Raw genomic sequence first — 24778 nt, forward strand, 5'->3', positions numbered from 1 at the left:
CTGGTAGTCCAACAGGTTTGGGCTATATGATGAATCAGTGTTGATGGAGAAGGTGCTAGAAGCTACTAACTCATCAATAATGACCACACTCAGTACTACAGGCTTGGCCTCAGTTCTAATAGCAGTTTTAATGGGATTGGATTTGAGCTTTTGGCTTACATGAATGTATGGGATGATTAAATTAATGGAATTTGTGCCTGGATCTGCACAATGTGCTTTCCTCACTAATGTGTCATCAGTGCAAGGGTAGGAAGAGAGACATGCCGGGTCCTTTCCCCGGCAGATCAGAAGCCCGGCTGGGACGAGGCCTCTGTGATCCGGGACGGACTGATCAGCTCTCAGAGCACGGCTCCGCTGCAGAGCTAAGCCTGGTGCTCTCCATGGTGCTGAAAACCACTGCTGAAATACAGGAGAAACCAAGTCCAGCATCACTAGCTTAATCATTAGCAGTTCAGTGCAATATATTTCCCTTCCATTCTTTTGTTAAACTGTTCGTGTGGAAACTGTCCACATTATCACACACAGAATGTGTGATATTGTAGCAAGAAGAAGGATGCGTCCGCATTCATGTTATTTATTTCTTCTTAATGAACCTTTTAGTGTATGTCAGAAATTAAGAAAAAATGTCTAATATCAAGTTCACAGAGCGCAATGTGCCGTCAAAGGTAAAAAAAAAAAAGAAGCATACTCCAGATAAAAAAATAAGCAAAATTGCCTACTTAGCATATGTATTATACACTTTTGCTTAAATTCACACACTGCCGGCATTCCCCTTTGACAGATGTAAAAACAATCGCTATATGACATTACAACAATCAGTGATGGTGCTAAACAATGGTGTCCAAAACCTGGATTTACTTTACCTTTGTACATATAAAGTATGTTGAGAATCAATATGTGAAACTCAAAATGTATCTTTGTGTTTTGGTATTTGGCTTTAGCAAATATGTACTTAAACACAAATCATAAATACATTTCAAAATAAGTAAACTAGTGAGGGCTCTTTCACTATATAGGGACTATTGAATGAACGGAGTATTTCTGAACAGACTCTCTCAGCCTCCACTCACTTCCCTTAAATATACTTGTTTTTTTTTACTTCACACACAGTCAGTTGAACAACACAATGAAAAGCTTCGATTCATTTCCTCTTTATGACCGTAATACTTCTTGTGCAGTTATCTGATCCGGCTATGTATTTAATTTAGCATCTCCTGAGAGGCCCTGGTGGAGATGTTCAACAATACTGTATAGTGTAAGTGCCCATCAAACAGTCACTCTATGGAAGGCCTCAAGCCACTTTATCTTAACTCTGCGGTGATTTAAAGTCTGTCACTCTGCCTCATTATACCTCCCTTACTAAAGTTTAGGCTCTACCTGCCTCTGGTTTTTCGTCTTTCTCCCTCACACCATCCTTAATGTATGCCTCCTTCCTGCCTGTCCACTTTGTTTCTCCGTCCCAGACAGGAGCGTTTATCGTTTATGGGGCCGGGGACTCCCCTCTGCCCTCTTCATCCATCTCTGACTGAATCTGGCAGGTTTGTTAGGAGAGAGGGACACGACGGATAAGAACAGGTGTGAGGGTAAAAAAACATCGATTTATGAGTGTCTCTGTGTGTGAGAAAGAAGGAGAGGGTGTGCTGCTGATGTTACAAACGTACTGACTGGGGGAGGAGGGAGCGAGACATATTAAAAGCGAATCCAATCACTTTTTTTATATTGATAAATCACATGAATACTTGAATAAGATGCATGCAAGGATGGACACACTGTAATCAACCCAGCTCTGCAGTTCATTGTTTTTGTATTATTGCCTGAAATTGTACCGTTTTGTTTCGCTCACGCTGCTCTCATAGCGTTGTTTTTGGCAGCAACGGGCAGCTTTAACAACTCTAGAAACTCACTGTAGGCTACCGGCCCAGCAACAAATAGCAGACTGGCACATTTAGAAACTACAGTATATGGTGAACATAGCGGAGCAATAAGCTGTTAAAGCAGCCATGTGAAGGGACCAAAACCAGAGCTACAATGAAAGAAGAGTGAATGTTTTGGGTAGCTATTCGGAAAAATGTACAATACGAAAACAGGATTATGACTTTAGTTTAAAGGACACAACTTGCGGTGTTAATGTTGAAGCAAATTCATTATAAATAGTTTACAACGTTCAAAAGAAAAGGAACATATTCAATGAAAGACACTAGTTCTACATTATTTAAATAATCAATCAAACAAAAATTGTACCTATCTTTTCCTATTTCTGTGACAAAATAAATAGTTCAGATTTCTACATCACGTTAAGGTTGAACGGGATCCATGGGAAACTGTCCCGTGCTACTCATGCCGAGCATTTCCAAATCAGAGCCACACAGCCACTGGCTTTGTGTTAATGGTCTGCTGTAGACTATCCATCATCTCAACACGGCCAGTTAGCAACAGGGACAACTTCTTGGTTGTTTTCCAACAGAGGCAGCCTTCTCCTCATCACTTTCTCTTGTTGCTCTGTCATTTCCCTCTCCTTTCCTCCAAAAATGTGTTTCCCTCTCTTAGCTATTTACCCTTCACAGCATAGTGCATGCTACTTCCTGAACTTCATGTAACCTTAGTCTCTAAAGGCTAAATAGCACCATTACATATTGCCTTTACGCTGGGGAAATATGTTGAGTCTGCTTGGGTCCTAATTCTGTGTTCTCCACCTGCCTTCCTGTCTGGCTCCTGCATATTCTGGCTCTGATTTTGTGATTTCTTTCATTGCACGAATCTGCTCAGGCCTGCCAGTTCTCCTGCAGATCAATGCACACTTGGATGCACCTGCCAAAAAAAGAAACACGCAGGTGTACGCACGCAAACAACAAGCGCAGACACACATGGCTCAAACACTGTCAAATGCCTAATGTGCTCCCCCTTCCATAGGGAGCAGGAATGATGTAGGGCTTGTGTAGTTCTCCTCATTTTTGTGCTCTATTTTCATGGGCGGCTGAAAGAGAGTTAAGGCGTCCGCAGAGAGCGGGGCTCAACAAGGCGTCCAGATGCAGCTTATCCCCATTCACTACTCAGCGGTCGAGCATCCACAATGTGACAGTTCAGTTGGAACAACATGCAGTTATGTTAGAGACAGAGAGGAGAAAGATAGACTTACACAAAGCCAATGGCTGGCCCAGGCTTATCAAATGTAAAATGAGGCTGCTTTTGTGTTTTGTAACATTGTAAGTTGAAAACATTTGTTTTTTTTTACAGACAGATGATTGGAAAAAAACAAGATATTTGACTTTGTGATGAAACTATGATGGTTATGGTTGTATCGTTATGTTATCTCTTTAAAATAAATAGTCTCAATGAATAAAGTTAGTTGCAGCAATGTCTAAAAGACAACAATGAAGTCTTTCCTGAATTTTCCTCGTCCAGTAAATATATTACCATACATTTTCCAGAAAGGTATAATGTAAACGTCTTTAATTGAATCAAGCCAATGTGGGCGGTGTTGCAATCAGTGATTTTATTGCATTGTTTATTTTATATAAAGGGAAAAAGTGCCTTAATTGTCGCGTGTTTAAATTGACTAGTCAAAAACTAGAATTCTGAACTCATTAATTATAACATATCATTTTTCCATCGAATAGGAAGAACCCTACTTATATAAATAAAACAATTAATTAAAAGTTAAAACCAACGTGAAAAAGTGAGAAGTCTCTAAGATATTAACCGGAGTGAATGAACAACATTCCTCATAAATATATTTAACTGTGCGTAGAGAACATGTTGATCTGAAAAGTCTGAAATAAGACTGTAAATGTCACAGCATATGATTCATATAATTTTAATTAAACCATTTAGTGAGTCCTTATGCCCCGAACAGAAGTCTGTGTTTCTAAAATCTTTGTTCGTATTTTTATGCCGGTGACTATAATGGTTTAAAATATATTGTTATGGCAGCTTGGTCCCTCACCTGGTAAAGCAGTAAGACAGATTCCTTACTGCATATAATGTTTTATAATACTTTTATTGATATGGCCTACCCTTACTCAGGGATCAGACGTGAAAATAACTCAGTGAATGAATCCGTGCTTCTAGTCGTGGATCAACAGATATGTATCACTTTCTCAAAGTGCCAGCTTTAAAGCATACAGTCTCAACCACATCAATTAATAATACTACAGTAAACATTTCCGGATGGCTCCTGAGAGCAGATATTTTGTTACTGCTCTCAGACTCGATGGCTGAGCGTCTCTCCTTGGCCCCTGTGGGGACCTCTATAGCATCAAGAAAGATGGAAATGAATTGCTCTCCAGTGGCTACCACTAACAGGTGGCCTCGACTGACTCAGTCCCTTCAGGGTGACCATGAGGAGTGAGTAGTTACGCTTGTGTGAATTACAGCTCCGCTACCAAAAAAGAAGAAAGAAAGACCTAAATAAGTTCAGGCTTCCTGTAGTTGTGGGTGCTTCTTCTGAAAACGAAATGTGTCAACTAAAGAACATTCTATACACAAATAGTTTCACACTATTTTTTTGATTGTTTCATCTATAAAAGGTCAAAATACAATTATTAATGTGAATATAATTTTTCCAAATTCCAAAGTGATGTTATTAAGTGACTTGAACTTGTCTTAAGTGAAAGATATTCAGTATAACGGGATTTAAAGGGACATTGTTTAGGATTTGGTGGCATCTAGCTTAGAGTAAATTCCGCTCACCCTTCCCTTTTACACAACTGTGGAAACTAGCCGCTGTCTGTTAAACCGTAGTAACGTATAACGGTATTTTTTAGGCCCATACCACACTCAGAAACCTTTATTCCCACAACACATTTTAGGAGCAAAACATAGGTGTAGAAAATAGATGTCTAGTGGCCTTCAGAGTACACATGTGAAAAAGCCCTATTGAGCCAGTGTTGGGATTGTCCTCTCTAAACTATTGTTTAAACATGGAGGACTCTGTGAATGAGCAACCACGCCCAATGTACAGTAGGTTTAAAGAGCTCATATCTGAAATCAGGATAGATGGATGGATGGATGGATGGATGGATGGATGGATGGATGGATAGATGGATGGATGGATGGATGGATAGAGATTTTCCTGTGGCAAGAATACAATGTTCTGCCATTATTACTTCTTCATTTTCAACCAAAGCTTTGGTAAATGCATGGGGAAAATATGATATAATACCCGCTAGCTCGGATTTTCCCTTATTTAATCATGAAGGCATGAGGTATTATATCTCATACATTGCTCTGCTCTGGTTTGGAGTGAGTCATCGTCATGCCTCAATATCCGCTTTCACAGGGTTTGACGTGTCTCCTTGTTCATTAGGGGGGCTCCACTTAAACCTGCAATCCTCAGAGATTCTTCTGATGTCAGATCTGAGAGGATTACCCAGGTATCAGTCAGGCCAGCGGAAGAGGATGAGACCAACAAGATCACTGATCAGTGGGACACTTGTGGTAAGAGACACTGTCCTATCACCGAACAAATTGGGTCCGATTGTTCAAGGGTTTAAGCCGCCATGTGGGCTGAGATCCACCAGGCTGAAGTCGCCTTGAGCAAAGTGACTAATACCTGTCAGCTCTGAGGACACTGTTCTTTCATTTACCCTGAGCTCTGACTTCCCAAGAGACAGGGCAAGTGAAAAGACATGAAATATTACAGCTTTGGTGATTTGCACATACAGTGATGCTAAAACAAAGAGTCAATAAACAAATAAAATAGGTTAACACAAAATAAAAGTTACTTACAAATGTAAGTTCCTGCTCTAGCTGTCTGAAGACATCCTTTTATGCTCTGGTAAATTGTGATAAGCACTTTTACCTGAGCTGTTGATAGGAATAGCTGTTAGTTGCAGCCATTTCTCAATTTGTGTTTATAAACTGAATTTTTGCTGATTTTCCCATTCTACTCTATCCTGATATAGGTCTAATGTAGCAAATAGGAACACATTGATACACTTGAGTATTGTGATATTGTCACAGTGGCTCAGATTGCACAAAAAACAGTGCTATGATGTTGGATGTCAGAGGCATGGAGATCAATTATGATCCTAATGTGCTGATTGAAAAAACAGTAAAACATTTGACTCAGATTGTATGCAAATATGGTGTGTTTTTTATACTACGGTTGATGTAACATTTTATTTGTAAATTGTGCAATATATATCGCATTGTTTTACAGTATCACAATATATTGCAAAATGTTGAATTGTTTTCTTTATATCATGACACATATGTTATTGCCAGATTATTGCAAACACAGCACCCTGTGTGTCCGATGTAACTATTTTCAAACTTCCTGCCTAAATATACCTTGCTTCTCTTGCTGTTTACATCCTTCTGTAGGACAGTGGAATGACTCAGAGGCATGAAGCTACAGGGACAGCCCTGTTTGGACACGCTCCCTGTCCGCAAAGCCTCAAGGTGTCCTCTCCACACCATTACCTTGACCGACACTCTGCAATGACTAAGTGTAAGTTGGAGTGAAAGTGACATTTCATTAGCAGGACAATCTAAAGGGCCCTTGTCTGGACAAACTGACTTAACATGTTTTTACAATACGGCACCTTTGACTGGACTTCCTAAATATCTTTGATATACAGTATATAACAGCAACCGCTCAAAGAGAATGTCTCCACTCAGACTACAAGACAAACAATTGCAACATTACTATAAATCCTTGAGAGATAAACCTGAAAACTTTTGCAAATGTGACTCAACACACTAAAAAAGAAGTAGGGTTAGATTGTTTTCAGGACGTCCTGCTGTATTATAACTGCACCTTCATTAAGAGAAAAAACAGCTAGGATTCTCTGATGTGCATCTGTGACTTCTGTCTCTCTTGACTCTTCTCCTCATTTATGAGTAAGGGGATGAATACAGTGTCAGCCTCTGCATCTGCAAAGGCCACTGTGTTGGGGGAAAAAGGCAGTCTTTGCCAAAGTAATCCTTTGGCAAAGACTGGTGTCCCAGAAGCTAGCGCAGTGATGATCCACGCAGAGAGGGGATGGGCCATGTTTTGTGTACTTTGGGTCACCAGACACTGACATTGTCCTTGCAGTGTATTGACAACGGTGTTCACATATTTGACAGTAGTGCAGTTGTGCATATTCGAGCGCAAGAGGATGATATTCAATGTTCCCCAATAGCTGTAGCTCTCAACACTAGCAATGGCTGATCTGCCAGGCTGCTGGGTTGTTTATTCAGACCCAGTGTGACATTATCACATCCAACAACGTGTGAATTAAATCATCCACGGGAGGGTTTATTTCAGCAAGGGTCCATTAAAATGTGCCATGGGCAGTTGATGATTGCAGACAGGTGCGATTTTAGAGATGTGAAAAAGACCGGCCTCATTAGTAAACAGTGGAAAGGTGAGGGACAGTGTATTTTTTTCTTCTGAATCATCCAGTCAAGCATTGTTCATGTGCGTAAAACTCACCATGCGTGGGAGTATAGCAAATGACTCTTTCTAAGCCCACACAATGTGACCATAAATAGCCTCACTTACGTAAAAATCTAACATTGTATTTGCAGCGGAGGAAAGATTGTGGAGCGAGGAGGATTCACAGCAAACACAAGACCCACCTGAAGTCTATTTGCAGGAGTTCATCAGGGTAGTTCACAACCAGACTGCTCCCTGGTGTTCTCATTTTATTAATGAAAGATCAATTCATTATTCGTTATGACTAACAGACCACAGGAGAGATAAACAAATGCTCCATGTTGGAAAAGCACACATGCAGCAGGAGGTATGAATTGGTGAACCGCGTGAAAAGCTGTGCAGAATTGGTGTATTTCCACCCAAAGCCTACATCACGTGGACGGCCGGTCATTGATCAACACAGTGATCATTTCAGTGAGAGGAAGAGTGAAGGGGGTGGGGGTGACAGAGCTGTCAATACCCAGGGTCAGAGCGAAGGGCTTTATAGAAAAAAAAGATGTGCTTGTGCCCTTTGAAACACTAAAACCAAAACACCCATGTGTCTCCTGAATAATGAAGCGATAATGGTGGCTTATAAAACAACAAAATACACTCAGTTTAGCATCTTGGACCACAAGCATGCGGATTTTGTGACGAAAAATATACGCGCTACAGAGGGAGGTTATCATGTGGCAATATGGACTGAAAGGCATTAGAAAGGCATTCATGCTTGTTCGTAAATACTACTTCCAGCTCTAAGGGCTACAGGCAGCTTTATAACGCGCAAATCTGGAGAGGCATGCAGCCATTCACAGACGCGCTGATATGGCACATTAATTTTCAATTTGCAGCTCAACGATTCAGTGTTACAGCCTGCATTTTACGTCCAAGATTGGAGGCATATGCGCTAATTATCCCTCAGTGTTGCTATATCCCGCTGGGAAAGCGATGATGCCTGCTGGAAACCGCTGCATCGCCAAATAAGAGGAAACATAAAAACACTTGCATACATTAATATCCAGACAATGACGCGCTTATCTTACCTGTGCCATGAGCCAAATCGATGCCCGGTTCGGTGAGTATGTTCGGGTCACTTTGAGATCTGCCTCGATTCAGACAGCCGTCTAGTCCATCCGATGTAGCCATGGGGAGACAGCACTGGAATCCTGAATAAAATATTGAAAACCCAACCAGAGGCAAGCAAGGTCAGGAGGAAAGCAGCGAGCGAGTACAGATTTAATTCGCTCCGACAACCGCCGCTTTGAGCATCTACCAGGGAGCCATGGCTGAGCTGTGTGTGTGTGTGTCTGCTTGTGCGTGTGTGTGTGCGTGCGTGTGTGTGTGCGTGTGTGTGTGCGTGTGTGTGTGCGTGTGTGTGTGTGTGTGTGTGTGTGTGTGTGTGTGTGTGTGTGTGTGTGTGCGCGCGCGTCGATGTGTGGATGTGGGAGGGGTGATACTGTATGCCCCCGATGATGCCCGCCCCTGTCCAGCAACACGACAAAAATATTCAACACATATCCAGCATGTTGCAAACATTGATACATTTTTGGAGCGTGTATTTATGTACTTTATTTTCATAACAAATCGCCCTCTCGCATCGTTTATTTTGTGTCTATAAGCTTAATTATAGGGTTAATCAGCCCTAGTATAACGCTATAAAATGCCAGATTAAGTCGAGAACGCAAGCTTATTTATCAAGAATTTATGACATCGCCTTTAATTTGTTTATTATTTAAAATGCACCATATTGGCCCACTGGTGGCAAACATTGGCTTTACTCTTAATAGGCCTATATGTGGAAATACTGAAAAGGTGCATTGATCAATAGCCTATCTATTATATGTGTGGGTGCCAACAGAGCATTTATTTCAGAAAATGCAAACTCTAAAAGAAAAATCTATTTATAAAAAAACGAACTAACAAAGTTTTAAGTCAGAAAACCTAATATGCACATGGTTAAAAGCACATTGTGTATAAAAACCCCGTATCTAAAATCCAAGCAATGACACTCTATGCTACCTTGCATAAAACCCCTTATAAGCTATTTTACAATATTATTATGTTTAAAGTAATTGCTTAAAATAAAACATGTTACACTTTTATATGAGCATTTTCCCGTACATATCTTTTAAATTACAATATGTTTGGTTAAAACAAAGAAGGTCCAGCATTGACACAGAAATACATATGGAAGCAGCCCATTGGTTTATTCAACGAGTGACGCGTAATGCGGAAGTGAACCACCGCCGGAAGAGAAAGATGGCAGCGCACGGCTGCAGCTACTCGGCTCTGCTGCTGATTATTTGCAGTGTGTCAGTGTTTATTGTCGCAGACAGTCAAGACACGTCTCTATCTGGTGGTCACCATGTTGCTGCGGTCGAGGATAATCCACAAGCAGCCACAGAAGCAGCGGGAAAAACGTCCGAGCAGCCCGCGGTGGAGGAGAGGAGCTGGGAAGCTACTGAGGTTGAAGAGGCGACTCTCCATGAAGCTGCAGCCGACAAACAAGACACTCCTGCCCCTGAAACCGAGGCCCCCTCCCCGGTACCACAGCCCAAAGACGACTTCCAGGAGGAGCTGATCATCAGACCGCTGCACTCAGGAGATATTTATGCCAGCTTCCAGTTCCGCACCCTGTGGGAGACTGACTTCATGAGTGGAAACAAAGGTAAGCTAACTGTTAGCACTGATTTAATTTGAGTCAGAAACACACCTTCTAATTTATCTAATGTTATTATTCAAACGCTCCATTTAAACGAAGGTGACGATTGTAGTGTACACGGAAGTTCTATAATGGTCTTGAAGTGAATATTCAGGTTTTGAACTGGTTCACTTTTATAGTCTGGTAAGAATATGGAACATATGAGCTCCTTAAACGGTATTTTTTGTGTTTAGTTTGCTTTTTTAGTTATACATTTGGATTTACTTACTCTACTGATTGACTTAAGGAGGTCCAAAAAGACCTTACTAAAATTGTAACTTGCAGGCACACTTGTATTTACCTCAGGAACGATATATTATTGTATAAACTATACTAACAAATGTATTGCATTAATATCAACATTTTAGAAGGGTACCAAAGTGTTTTTCATTCAGGCTATTAGCCAGGCTTCTATTTTTCACCACAAAGTGAGCTTCACACTATGACCACTGGTAAACTGTAAACAAAGTTGCATAGCTTGATGATTTTGATAAATACCAGTTTTTCCTTTTGTTCAGTCACACCCCACATCATTAGACAATGAGTTTGCTAACTATAAGCCTTAACTGTGTAATGTTTGTTTCTCAGTGTCCCACTACCGGCTTTTTCCAAAGTCTCTGGGCCAGGTCATCTCCAAGTTCTCAGTGCGAGAGCTGCACATCTCCTTCACACAGGGCTACTGGAGGACCATGCAGTGGGGGCAGCCCTTCCAGCCGGCCCCCCCTGGAGCTGAGCTCTGGGTGTGGTTCCAGGACTCAGTTACCGAGTGAGTACGGCCCTCTGGTGGCTGCAGGGCATCAGAGGAGAAATATATTTTCTGTGTTTATGTTTTTCTTATAAAGAAGTTCATCCCTAAACACTAGCACTACCATCCAACTCATTGGACGAGCTTTGTCAGTTTTTTCAATATGCTCATAACATTTCCTTTCATTTTTCAGTGTTGATGGCACGTGGAAGGAGCTGACAAATGTTCTTTCTGGAATCTTCTGTGCTTCGCTGAACTTCATTGACTCCACCAACACAGTTCAGCCCAGTGCGTCTTTCAAACCGCTGGGAATAGGGAACGGTAAAGTGATGCTTTATCTCCCTTTGCATTTTGTAAAGCGCTCTATTGATTATCCTGAATAAAAGCTAATGGTATAATTGGAAACCTTAAATTATGGCAGCGTGCCAGTGCTACAGAGACGTTCCAAGATGCATTATTTATGTTTTTTTTGTGTTGAACTTGCAGTGACAGACCACCGCTTCCTCCGCTATGCCACCCTCCCACGAGAGATAGTTTGTACTGAGAATTTGACACCCTGGAAGAAACTCTTGCCATGTGGATCCAAGGTGGGCGTCTATGTTTGTGTCTGTATCTGTATTTTTAACAGACCTCAAAATTCACGTTGTCTCCTTTGTATTATATACCCGCTCACATCTTGAACCATGTCTGGAAACTATATGAGGCGGACATTCTGACTGCAGCTAACGCAGTTCCTCCTTCTGTTTCTTTTTTCGGCGATGTTGGATTCATAGGCTGGTCTCACTGTCCTGTTGAAGTCAGAGAAACTGTTCCACAGCAGTTTTCATTCCCAAGCAGTGCACATCAGACCCGTGTGCCAGGACTGGCAGTGTAAGACCACCTCCTGGGAGCTGAGGCAGACTCTGAATGTCGTGTTTGACCTGCACACCTCTGGACAGGGCAAACGAGGTGAGCAAAAGTGCATTCTTTTCATCATTCATCCAACATTGATTGATTGGTGTTTTTGTGTGTTTTATATTGGAATCGAAGATCAGCCCCCCCCCCCCGGCCTGTTTAACCTACCTTTGTTTTGACCTAAGCTGTTTGTTGTTTCAGAGTGGTCTCTGTTTAAGATGTTCTCTCGGACCCTGACAGAAGCCTGTCCACTGGCCTCCTCCAGTAAAATCTACATCGACATCACAGACGACCCTCAGGTTTGACTCCTACATAATATGCCCTTAACCCAGTCTTAGTTATTCCCTCAAAGCAAAACATTTTAGTTTTACTGAACCGTCAAAGCTTCCCTTCAGAGTTTAATATTTGTTATGGCCTCTGTTGAGATGACCGTCTATTCATTTTTGTGAAGGCGATATCTCAGGAACATCTAAAAGCAATTTATTCAGATTCGGCAAAGACATCAACTTGAACTCAAAGATAATCTAAGTTGGTGGTCAAAAATCACTGTGACATCACAAAACACGTCTTTGAGCGTAACTATAAAATGTATACGCTTTGTATGACCATTTGCACAAATGCCTATTTTATAGGATAAAATTAGGAAGTGAGGACAATTTGGAAAGACTTCTATAGTAAAAGGATAAACACAAAAGGAGAAATAGAGGGGACATGGGCGGTGGGTCGGATCACACCCAGCCCGCGGTAAGGACTATTGCATGGGGCATATCATCTACCAGGGTGACCTCCAACCCCCTTTGAAATGTTTGACCTTTAGTAGCTATGGAGCTGTTTGTTGATGAGCTGGCAAAATGTGCAGCAATGCGCAAACAAAAGCAGTGAAGAAGAATACTGCTCACAACTAAACATGGCGTTAACAATGGAGGATATATATTACGATAAATAAAATAAAAGATTTTAAATAAACAACATTTCTATGTTTGATGGAATAAATGCACTGAACACATTTGTTAGAGTTAAGGATTAGCAAAAATGTCTGACACTGAATGTAAACACAACATTAGTTTGCTATAAGGAAACTCCACACGGTACCTGTTAGAGATAACTTGATCAGACGTAGAAACATGTCAAAATAGATTCTATCTTTTATAGTGTGTGTATGGGTTTTGCAACTAAAGAAACATTTGATGTGATTCTGCAGGGCGAGCTGTTTGAGTTGAGCCCGGCCACTCCCCTGCTGAGCCAGGCGATGGTGCTCGGGGACAGGCGGACCTTCTCCGTCTACGATCTGACGCAGCCAGTCACCTTCGGCACCGTGCGCTCTCTCAACCCGCTGATCCGCTGGAAATCCAGTGAGGGTGAGTGAGCAGAGGATGACACGCCGCTTTGTACAAGAGGCCGGACATACAGTATTCTCACACATTTAATGCAACCGGACGGACTATAAAGGAGTCAACAAAATGTTTCAACTGCATCTGTTTGTCATCGCTCTCTTGGCTACATCGTCTGTTCTGCTACTCTCAGGGTTTGCTGTCATCATTTCTATCTGCAACCTGTTCTCTGTTTTGGGACTGAAAGTCAGTAATGGGCAGCAGCTGAAGTCACTTTAAGATTGCAACATGTGACAGTTTTTACAAAACATTTATTCAAGCCAAAAAGGCAAAGAAGAAAACACTTCTTGTGTCTGAGATAATTGTGTTTTGTACCGAAGACAAATAGTTTTCATTTGTCCCCAGACGCTCCCTAGTTTCTCAACATTAGTCATACTAACAGATATTTTTTAGTTCAGTCATAAATGATATTCTCTGACTTCATGGAATTAAACATTACCCATGTGTCTTATTGTCTCTGCACAATGTTTCCCATATGGTTGAACAATAATCCTCCATGTCTCATACCCCCCCCCCCCCCCCCTTGCAGGAGACATGCTGCGTCCCCTGCTCCATGCTGAGCGTTACGTGGCAGGTTACGGGCTGCAGACAGGAGAGATTCACACTCTGATGTACAACAACCACCCGTACAGGTCGTTCCCTGTGCTGCTGCTGGACACCGTGCCGTGGTACCTCCGTCTCTACATCCACACCCTCACTGTGACCAGCAAGGGGAAGGACAACACGCCCAGTGAGTCACTTTAGAAAGTCCAGACGTATGACTGCGCTCCACACATTAACATCTATTAGGGTCTGAGATTAACAGTTAGAATTGTGCCAATTGCTGGAGCTATTCTTCTATCATTGGTTCATTATTGGAAGAAACTCACAAGTGGTTACATTTGGAGATTATAGCAATCAATAAACAAACAAAAAGCAAACATTAAGTGAGACATTTCTATTTAAATGTACTTTAATTAACTATGCAAAATGTTTTCCCTGTATTGTACACACAATTACTTCCCCTCAAATGTAGTTAAAACTACCATCATGTCCCACTCACACCAACGGTAGTATGCATTGTCAGCCGCACGGATAACAGCAGAACATTTCTGGCCAATATTTGTACCTATTAATTACACTGCTTTTATTGTTTGAGATTGCACACCTTAAGCCTAAAAACACTTCATAGCTAGGTTAATTATTGTAGCTTCATAAGTTACACACTGGACATTAGCCTCCCTACAGGATTCATTGTTTTATCTAATTTCCTGCAATTGCTTCTTCTCACCAGAGGGAGGAGAACTTGAGTCAGATTTTCTAGCAACTCTTTCTTTTCCCTTTTCTTTTCATTCACTGAGCATGTCAACGACCAAAGAAGGGGCTGAGCCATTCATGGATTTAAAAACATTAAAGAAGTATTTTACAATCTCAGGGTGTCCGTGGGGTCTTAAAAAGTATTAAAAGTTGATAAATCAATTTAGCGTAAATTAAGGCTATTAAAAAGTATTAAACGGCATTTTCCAAGGTATTACATTTTGTAGCTTGTCTTCAATAAGTATAATAATGGTCCAAAGAGGTTGTATTCTACAGTGTGCCTGAATGTAATCATTGCGTAGGTGTGTAGTGTGATTCTGTGAAGTTTATTTATGGCATCCCGTTGGATTGGACGTCATCTGAACAGGACATCGCACTGACTGCTGCTTGACAGCGCGTGATGGTCCGTTTACGCCGGTTGTTAAACAACATCGTTATGGGGAAATGCAAGTTTTCGTCCTATTGGGACTATTGGGACTATTGGACTATTGGACTATTGGGACTATTGCGTCCTATTGGAAGATAAGGAGGAAGGACAATCAATACTGTATATAGTAAATGTGAGGTAAAGTGTGTCGCCAATGTAACCGGTTAAAACTCGAAGTGGCGATGAGGTCTTAAAATGTATGGAAAGGGTCTTAAAAAAGGTATTGAAAGGTATTACATTTGACTCCAGGATTCCTGCATATACCCTGAATCTGTTCTTTATTTTCTACTGGAAATCTACGAAAATTGAGAATTAAATAGATATGATCAAATATTTAGCTTCTGGAAAAGCCGGACTAATTTAAGAGCTTCTTTGTCAGTCCAGCAAAAAAGGCACAGTCATCGAGTTTCACTTTCACGTTGTTCAATAAGTATATAAAACTTGTGAAATTGCAGCGGTCTAGCATAAAAATGACAATAGTGTATTAATGGTCTTCTTCCTGCACCAGGCTACATCCACTACCAGCCATCTAAGGATCGCCTGAGGCCCCACCTGTTGGAGATGCTCGTCCAGCTTCCTCCCAACTCCGTGACCGAGGTCACGGTGCAGTTTGAGAGGGCTCTGCTCAAGTGGACTGAATACACCCCCGATCCCAACCACGGCTTCTATGTTGGGTAAGCAACATGTAGGATTGTTTCCAGCACATGTTATCTGTGTCTCTTCTCTGGTGTAGCGTGAGTTTCAGGGTGTAAGAGTGGAAGGTCTTTAAAGTTCCTCTCTTTCGTAATGACTAACATTGTTTTCTCCAACATTTAGGTCTTCAGTAATCAGCTCTCTTGTACCGAGCATTGTCGCCATGGATACAAACATAACGATGGATCGGCCACTTTTCAGCAGCTTGTAAGTATACAGTGTTTTGTTTTTCTGATGTTGACTTCCTGTGGAGGAACACATTGTACAGTCTATTTATAATTGACCAATGATCACATTTCCCATCTCCCCCAGTTTCCCTTGTAAAGAGGAGTCCAGCTTCTTTGTGCGCGTCTACACGGAGCCTCTGCTGGTCAACCTGCCCACTCCAGACTTCAGCATGCCATACAACGTAATCTGCCTGACCTGCACTGTGGTTGCCGTGGGCTACGGCTCGCTCTATAACCTACTGACCCGGAGCTTCCAGATAGATGAGCCCAGCCCGGGATTGGCCAAGCGGTTAGCCAACATCATCCGCAGGATGAGGGGCGTACCGCCACTCTGAGGCTGGACTGAAGGCCAACTGGATCTACTTTTAGGATGGATGTTCTCCTCTTGGTGAAACCACTGGTAAACATGTGACACTCAGGGACTGAGTCAAGCACTGCTATGAATGTTTCTCTAAACAGTCATCTTGAAGGTTTGTTTTTTTAAATGACAGACAACAAATCGTTTTTCTGAATATTGAATTATTATGCCGGGGAAGGACAAGTACATAAAGAAGTTTCTCTACCTAGACGGAAAGTAAGAGCTCTGTTATTGTAAGGAACCAAAGCTATGAACTATGCTGCAGCGGATAGCTCGTCACTGTGGGTTGGTTCGAATATTATTGTTTTTTGAATGTTTTAAGCCATAACTCCATTACAACATAATATTTTAGCCATTTTGTTACAATAGGGTAAGATGATGTTTCTACAAATATGAAACTGATTGCCTCTCACAGCATAAAAAGCCTCAGAGCTGAATGGAAAAAAGGATGATCATCTTTGTTTTTATACTCTATTCCTTACCTGTTGTTTTGTTATCTTCCTGCTGAAAAAGATGCATATAATCACTCAATTCAAATGTCACATTATGTCATTATAGGATATCAAATAACTTTCCCATGTCAAACCAGAAATGTACACAGCATCAAAATGTAACTATGGGACACCGAGTGGCGTGTTCTTTTATTTATTTGTCCCTAACTCATTTGTGGTATCTGACAACTGTTTTATAGTAGTTTTAATATATAAGAAAAGAAGACATGTCAACAAAAACTATGAAAAGTAATCAAAACTATAGCATTGCTTGTTTGGAACTACTTGCTCCACAGAAAAGGGACAGCCCTCTTACCAAACATTAATTTTGCACTTTTTTTTTGGATGCATGCTTGAATGTTTAACGCGATTGTCTGAAGGTCTCTTCGTAATATATTGCCTTTTAGTTTGTCGGCCTAACTCACTCATTAGTTCAATGCAGTTTCGGTGTGTCTTATAGCAAAAACAAGTCCTACATTATGGAGAAGACCGTACCCTACCATGAAACACTACCATGCGTTTATGTTTGTCCGTCCATTCTGGTCCCCTGGCTGGGAAAAAGCTCACAGAATGTTTGAAGCGGTACTTTGTGTGTGTGGAAAAATGTATGTTCTTTATTGCTTTTACAATAAACTAAAACATGTTTATTTCATTGTATTTACATTTCTTGCTGAGAAAGAAGGTACGCCAGTGTAAACTGCACTGGAGCTGTATTACTTCCCACCGAGCGCCCACATTTTTGTGTAAACAAACTTGGCCCCACTTCTGGCAGACTCGAGAGAACCAACACAGACGACTCTGTGTTTGGCCGGTCAGTGATTCTCACCCCTTCACGTTTGGCAACATGGAACAAAAACAAAGAAAAGAGCAGCATTCCACCTAAATGATGTTCATATCTGCTCCACTGCAAACTATGTTTTCTTTCCAATCAAGTACATAAACACAGCCAGAGAAAACAGTCTGTTAAGGATGCTTATCTTCAATAATGAGTGGCTCCTCACAGCTATGGTACAATGTATGTTTCAGAGTTTGAGTTGCAGAAAATCTTGGCCACCTCTTTTAATAGTCTTGTTTCTGCCAGTAAGCACTTTCCATTCTTCGCATATTTCATCTTTGTTTATTCAGCCAAGCTCTCGCCTAATAAGTCCACAAAAGAGACCTGTTAAACCCAAGACCTATAACCAGCTAGGTGAGAAATACATAAGACATTCCTAAGTTCTGGAAACAGGTTTATTGGTTGAAATACATAAGACATTCCTAAGTTCTGCAAACAGGTTTATTGGTTGAAATACAAAGAATTGCAGTATACTAGTACAGTACATTTTTCATCAATTGAGATGAGGGGTGTTATATCAAAACCCTTACACAAAACCGGTAAAAAACCCAGATGTTATAGCATAAGATAAGATTGCAAACATAATGTAGGGTTTGTGAAGACTATGCATGGCACCCTGCCAACGCTTCTTTAAATGACGAGTAAAATACTTTTATTTTAGTTATTAAAGTACAGGTGCATAAAATAATATCCTAACTATATTTGAATGACACATTTCTCTCCTCCCCAAAGAATCCAACTTTGTGCAAATCAACACTGGGATATAGTTCCAAAGGGTGCTTTTATGGAGTTGAAAAAGAGAACATGACACATTGTCTCTCCACATGCAGCTGAGTCCCGAGCTGTCCAATCAGCAGGGCTCGCTGCAGGCGTGGCCGCAGGTTGTCTTGCAGCACTTCTGTTCTCCTGGGCACTGACCGTCATGATAGCAGTACTCGGCACACATGGAGGTCCCCTGGGGAAGAGCGCAGCGACCCCGCTTCACTGAAGAGACAAATCACAGTGTCAACACATTTATCACTCAAACCCTGCCAGAGGAACATGTGGACGATTTGACTAACATCTAACCTGTGTACGGGGCAATGCACTCATGTCCACATCCATTATGGCAGCACTTCTCATCATTGGGGCAGTCATTGTCATTGGAGCAATATTCAGCACACATTCCTGAACCCCAGTTCCTGCGAGGGCACACTCCTGGCTTGGCTGTAGGAAAAAGTGAAAAATAACATATACAAAGATGGATGAAGCAGAAATTAGTTACAAGAACCTGTCCATTTTCCCGCGTCACTGAAAAATGTAACAGAAGTTTAAACAGCTGTCCACTTGAGAAAAGGTTTAAGGCTCGTACTGAACGCAGGGGGGACACAGACAGCTCCACAGTCAAAGACACAGCATTTGTTGTCAGCAGGACAGTCTTCATCACACTCACACCCCTTATTTGATGGGATAACATTAAGAAGGCGTGGGCAGTGGCCTGGTTTGGGAAGAATCGCTGAGAGAAAGAAACAGTAAAGCAGAAGAGGAGATGGATAAGCAGTGGAAACTTGGATTACATTAATGGAATTGTCCTTGTAGTGGAATGTTTCACAAAAGCAATACATTTGGAGGTTGAACTTTAAAAAACAAACTTACTTGTTAAATTGCCATCAGCACCTGCAGCAAAAACGATGTCAAAGTGCACCAAAGCACTGAGTGCTAAAACCAGTGCCCAAACTGACCAGTGCTGCTCCATGTTACCGTCTTTCTCACAAGAAGGTTCTCCTGTTTGGACAAATATCCCAGTACACAACCTGAAGGCTGAGCAGCCCAGAAGGATGCTGGGTCCTCGTGCCTGTAGAGTTACATTCATATTTTTGCACTTTAGGGGTCCTGAGCTTGTACATTAGTGGACCTCATAATGAAGAGTGTTTGATTTTATTTAGAAATTACATGAAGTTTAGGTAATAGTTTGAACATAATTTGAGTGCTTGCAGCCAACATATTCATCTCTATTTTATTTGGATTTGAATGAAACTACAGCAGAACATTTGATTTCATTTTAGTTTATCATGGAAAAAACGGAGCAATTACTTACTTAAAATGCCATGCTTATTATTGCATGAATAATCTTACAACGATTGGGCATAATTAAATTATTTTGAGCAAATTATAGTAGATGGTGATTACACTGTTTTTAATAAATTAGTCATGATCATGTTTCCATTAATGTTATTTTAAGATGAAAACCTTGTGCCGTCATAACTTGGCTGCACTCGATCAGCACTTTGTATTTACTAAGTTGTTTTTGTGTGTGTTGCTTTATTTTTTGTAATGTGGCTTCAGTTGTCCTTCTTATGCAAATGGAACTTAAACTACACTATGAAACAATAAAGATCCTCTGATGTTGTGTATCTCTCAAAGCATGGAGACTCAGCCTGCCCCTGTGTGGCCATCTATTGGCAACATCTGGAATTACATGTAAGCTGTTCCCAGTTACACTATGCTGCAATGCACACCTAAAGCACTGTACATGGTATTTTCTTTACAATTCACCATGGTTATGAAGGAAAAAACGATTTTATTTGGACGAGATATGGGGACTATTCCCAATTAAGGGTATGTGTTCATTTAACTCTAGCTTTTGCTGACCATTTTATAGGAAGGGAGATGATCACACATTAATAACAAATATGTTTTGCCAAAATATAAATTGAAGGGAACAGAAAGTTTAATTTAAAATATTCTCCCTCGTTACTTTTTAATTCCCTTATGATTTTACTATCATCTTTATTTTTCCTTTTTTTATTTCCAGTATGACTCCACTTATAGTATTATTGTTATTCCATGAATGAAATCTGATTTCTTTGCTTAAGAGCATGAAAAACATCACAGAGCCCATGAGCCATGATAGAAACAAACAACAAGAGATAGACTGCACAATTGCATTTTGCTTCTCCATGAGTCAGCTAGCAGCTTTGCATGTATTAGATTTCAGATGAGATTGGCTGAGGCTCCCACTGCAGCAACAAGACCAGACTATCTGATCCAGTCCCCTGATCCTGATAAGATGGTGCCAATGCATGCACTTTAATGTGCTGTGTAATGCCATCCGAAAGCACAACATATCAGCATTACACTGACGGTCAAAGCTACAGATTCATGAACAATTTTTATAATTACTTTTTCTAAAGATGGAAAGATTTGCTGTACCTCATTTCTAAATGTAATATCACATGAACCTCCATATTATCAGAAAGGAGGAAGAACATCCAGTGGTTGATACTGTAAGCTGCATTGTAATGGTCTAACTGGTCGAAAGCAAGCTAACTTAAACTATGATATAAACATGTAATCCAGTCTGTTGAGTAGCCTAACTAAGAAAGCTATAGATATACAGTAGCTGTTTAATTATTGCATGTGGAAATAGGTGTAATATCTCCCCGTGAAATGTGCTGTACCAGGCGTTGAACTAATTAGGCTTACATTTAGACTAAATATTTAGGCAACTGTTAGTTGTTTTTATGTAGCAGAACAATAGAAAAATAATAGTCACATGAAAAAGAAGCAGCAGCAGAAGAAGCTAAAACTCTGGAAATGACTCATGAAGGTCCCTCACCTGGCCTGCTGCTCATAGTTAGTGATTATAAGTAAACAATTGCACAGAATTGTACTTACTGGGTTATAGTTAATTCCTAACATTGAAAGTATAAATAATAGATCATTCCAATAAATAAAGGTTGCACCTGCCTAAATCACAGATTGTTATGCATCACCCAGCTAACATGCTAACATGTTAAGTGACCTAAATTGAACAGACCTACAGGTGCAATTTGGATCTGGCTAACATGCTAACTGCGCAATTGCTAAACCGTGGACCCTCCTGTAACTTGTGTGTTTACTCAGGGACTTTTACCTTCAGTGAGGGATTGTGAGGCCCTGCCACTGTTAGTGACAGCAGAGCCTCTTTTTAGCTCAACATGTTTGAAAACGTTTCGGATTGCAGGGGGACACAGGCTGAGTGGACTGGATTTAAGAAAAAAGGAGCAGAAAGGTTTGATGGAGCAGATTGAGGAGGACTTCCCTGCTGAAAAAAACAGCTTCGACCAATTTAGCTGGTCAGGCTGGCCAACCAGCCTGAGAGCTGCGCACAAGCCGAGCTCATAAGCCGATGTGAGGCCCCATCAGGCTCGGCTCTAGAACAAATCGAATGGGGGGGGAAATCATTTACCACGGGGGGGGCACACACTGCCGTCAACAACCAACACAGAAACACCAACGCAACTTCAATTTAAAAAAACATGCTATAAAGTCTATTGTCTTTCACACACATTGCAGGAGTGTAGTGCTATTGTATAGCGCACCTATGACTTGTGCATACATCCACGGTTGTAGCACGAGTCACGACCACCAAAACAGAAACATATGGACATAGGCCACCATATAAAAAGTGTGCAAATGTATTTAGTATCCTATTCATGTGAACATGTTTTAGGTGAGGGGTGGACCTAATCTCCTCTAGGAGGGTCTGGGGGCATGCTCCCCCGGGAAGATTTTTTTTTTAAATATTGAAGTTAAATGCATCAATCTGGTGCACTTTGAAAGCAAAATGAAGAGATCTATGGATACGTCTCTCAACACCCATATGAAACAGAACTGTAAACAGATGTACTTTTTCTTTATGGATATTTTACTAATCACTCCCCTTCTAAACTGTATTCTTGTGTTATTGTCCTATAGTATTTCATACCTGTTTTTCATTTATTCTTTAATTTTGTAATAACTATAATGATCATATAAAGGTGTTCCTCGCAAATACTTGTTTTCATAAATAGTGACCAAACCGTTTGAGACCCACTGAGATAACTTAGACGAAAGTGAACTATCTAAACACTGAGAGAGTCCTTTACCTCAATGAGCTGACGTTATAAGATCCTCTCAGTCTCAGTCTGACAGGAAAGGACTCTCCTCCACCTTGGTGTAGAAACAGCTCTTTATATCCGTTAGCATAGCTAGCTAACCAGATGCTAACAACAACATTCGACGTTACCGCTCTCGCACTCACAAAATGCGCTCGTGCCACACACACACAGAGCCGAGCTTGAATGAAACACAAAGACCCAGACATATTTGTACTGTGCACTGTATATCATATTATTTTCCATGGCTTTACTGTATAATCAGTAGATGAACAAATCGCCGCTGGGCTTTCATCTAAACACACAGCCACATAATGATAACAAAACAAAGGTCGGGGGTCATTGGTCAAGCAACACACCAATCAGAGAGCAGCAGTGAGCACACCTCAGGCTGTGTTTTCTATTTGTAGTCTTTATTTCTGATTTATTTCACACAAAAAACTTTTAGTGGAAACGTTTTCACTGATATGATTACAACAACAAAAACGGCAAAGTGGCAAGGCTGGCCCGCCCTGCGTTGGGTTGCACAATGACTCATTTTGGGGGGGAATTGCCCGCGAATGACCCCCCATGACGCAGACCAGGGGCCCCATGCAGCCTGCATGATCGGCCTGTAGGGACGGCCCTGATCTAACCTGTGTACGGGGCAATGCACTCATGTCCACATCCATTATGGCAACACTTCTCATCATTGGGGCAGTCATTGTCTTTGGAGCAAAATTCAGCACACAGTCCTGGGCCGTTCCTGCGAGGGCACACTCCTGGCTTGGGTGCAGAAAAAGAGAAACATATCATATAGATGGATAAACTGTGGAAACTTGGATTACATTAATGGAATTGTCCTTGTAGTGGAATGTTTCACACAAACGACACATTTGGAGGTTGAACTTTAAAAAACAAACTGACTTGTTAAATTGCCATCAGCACCTGCAGCAAAAAAGATGTCAAAGTGCAACAAAGCACTGAGTGCTAAAACCAGTGCCCAAACTGGCCAGTGCTGGCGCACTAAGTGCCCGCACTATAAGTACGGAAAAGTACTTGGTGTGAAAGCGGCTAATGAAACAGACCTACAGGTGCAATTTGGATCTGGCTAACATGCTAACTGCGTAAATGCTAAACTGTGGACCCTCCTGTAACTTGTGTGTTTACTCAGGGACTTTTACCTTCAGTGAGGGATTGTGAGGCCCTGCCACTGTTAGTGACAGCAGAGCCTCTTTTTAGCTCAACATGTTTGAAAACGTTTCGGATTGCAGGGGGACACAGGCTGAGTGGACTGGATTTCAGAAAAAAGGAGCAGAAAAGTTTGATGGAGCAGATTGAGGAGGACTTCCCTGCTGAAAAAAACAGCTTAGACCAATTTAGCTGGTCAGCCATCTTGACCAGCTAAATTGACCAGCCTGGCTGGTTTAGAGTTAGCTGGCCAGGATGGCTGGTTTAGCTGGTTTAGCTGGTGCACCAGCTAAACCAGCTAAACCAGCCATCCTGGCCAGCTAAAAAAAACAGCATAGACCAGCATGCTGGTATGCTGGGCTGGTCACCAGCATCCATCTATCACCAGTTTATGTTTAATAATAGTATTAAATATACCATGCTGGAAGCTTACCAGGATTCCATGTGACCAGCATACATTGTTTAAATACTGGTATGATTATTTAAACCAGAGAATATAAATATATTACAAAGATTCATTGTGTCATGTATTCTGGTGTCTAGCAAAATAAAGACATTGTTAACACATGTATCACTCAAACCGTGCCAGAGGAACATTTGGACGATTTGACTAACATATAACCTGTGTACGCACTGTACGGAGCAATGCACTGATGTCCACATCCATTATGGCAGCACTTCTCATCATTGGGGCAGTCATTGTCATTGGAGCAAAATTCGGCACACAGTCCTGGGCCGTTCCTGCGAGGGCACACTCCTGGCTTGGCTGTAGGAAAAAGAGAAAAATAACATATAAATGGATAAGCTGTGGAAACTTGGATTACATTAATGGAATTGTCCTTGTAGTGGAATGTTTTACACAAACGACACATTTGGAGGTTGAACTTTAAAAAACAAACTGACTTGTTAAATTGCCATCAGCACCTGCAGCAAAAACGATGTCAAAGTGCAACAAAGCACTGAGTGCTAAAACCAGTGCCCAAACTGGCCAGTGCTGGGGCACTAAGTGCCCGCACTATAAGTAAGGAAAAGTACTTGGTGTGAAAGTGGCTAATGAGACAGACCCACAGGTGCAATTTGGATCTGGCTAACATGCTAACTGCGTAAATGCTAAACTGTGGACCCTCCTGTAACTTGTGTGTTTACTCAGGGACTTTTACCTTCAGTGAGGGATTGTGAGGCCCTGCCACTGTTAGTGACAGCAGAGCCTCTTTTTAGCTCAACATGTTTGAAAACGTTTCGGATTGCAG

At 41.3% G+C, this 24778-nt stretch overlaps 2 protein-coding genes and 1 long non-coding RNA gene across 3 annotated transcripts; 2 read left to right on the forward strand and 1 right to left on the reverse strand.

The window, feature by feature from the left end:
• The first annotated feature begins 1445 nt into the window (after positions 1 to 1445).
• On the forward strand, positions 1446 to 6795 carry LOC307036414. The gene is made up of 3 exons (XR_013807348.1): positions 1446 to 1575; positions 5306 to 5436; positions 6325 to 6795. It is a non-coding gene; the product is annotated as an uncharacterized lncRNA (long non-coding RNA).
• Positions 6796 to 9599: 2804 nt separating this feature from the next.
• pigt (phosphatidylinositol glycan anchor biosynthesis, class T) lies at positions 9600 to 17272 on the forward strand. Its single transcript, XM_079674196.1, has 11 exons — positions 9600 to 10070; positions 10692 to 10869; positions 11042 to 11169; positions 11335 to 11435; positions 11622 to 11796; positions 11944 to 12041; positions 12944 to 13100; positions 13663 to 13863; positions 15365 to 15530; positions 15673 to 15756; positions 15862 to 17272. Exons 1-11 carry the CDS (start codon positions 9662 to 9664, stop codon positions 16109 to 16111), a joined length of 1947 nt encoding a protein of 648 aa, XP_079530322.1. The 5' UTR covers positions 9600 to 9661; the 3' UTR covers positions 16112 to 17272.
• A 565-nt stretch (positions 17273 to 17837) lies between these two features.
• LOC307035151 (uncharacterized protein) lies at positions 17838 to 19258 on the reverse strand. Its single transcript, XM_079674197.1, has 4 exons — positions 19096 to 19258; positions 18812 to 18955; positions 18529 to 18666; positions 17838 to 18444 (listed from the first exon to the last, which is right to left on the reverse strand). The coding sequence occupies exons 1-4, from the start codon at positions 19193 to 19195 to the stop codon at positions 18311 to 18313; spliced, it is 516 nt and encodes a 171-aa protein (XP_079530323.1). The 5' UTR covers positions 19196 to 19258; the 3' UTR covers positions 17838 to 18310.
• Between the last annotated feature and the right edge of the window lie 5520 nt (positions 19259 to 24778).

This window comes from Notothenia rossii (genome assembly GCF_949606895.1).
Source record: "Notothenia rossii genome assembly, chromosome: 4".
Taxonomy (NCBI): Eukaryota; Metazoa; Chordata; class Actinopteri; order Perciformes; family Nototheniidae; genus Notothenia; species Notothenia rossii.

Excerpts from the sequence above, each read along its gene's own strand:
- pigt (XM_079674196.1), top strand. The coding sequence starts at position 9,662 with ATGGCAGCGCACGGCTGCAGCTACTCGGCTCTGCTGCTGATTATTTGC. Across the intron at positions 11,436-11,621 it reads TCTTGCCATGTGGATCCAAG|GCTGGTCTCACTGTCCTGTT; the intron begins GTGGGCGTCTAT and ends TTGGATTCATAG. Across the intron at positions 11,797-11,943 it reads CTCTGGACAGGGCAAACGAG|AGTGGTCTCTGTTTAAGATG; the intron begins GTGAGCAAAAGT and ends TTGTTGTTTCAG.
- LOC307035151 (XM_079674197.1), bottom strand. The coding sequence starts at position 19,195 with ATGGAGCAGCACTGGTCAGTTTGGGCACTGGTTTTAGCACTCAGTGCT. Across the intron at positions 18,956-19,095 it reads TGCTGATGGCAATTTAACAA|CGATTCTTCCCAAACCAGGC; the intron begins GTAAGTTTGTTT and ends TCTTTCTCTCAG. Across the intron at positions 18,445-18,528 it reads GTGCATTGCCCCGTACACAG|TGAAGCGGGGTCGCTGCGCT; the intron begins GTTAGATGTTAG and ends TTGTCTCTTCAG.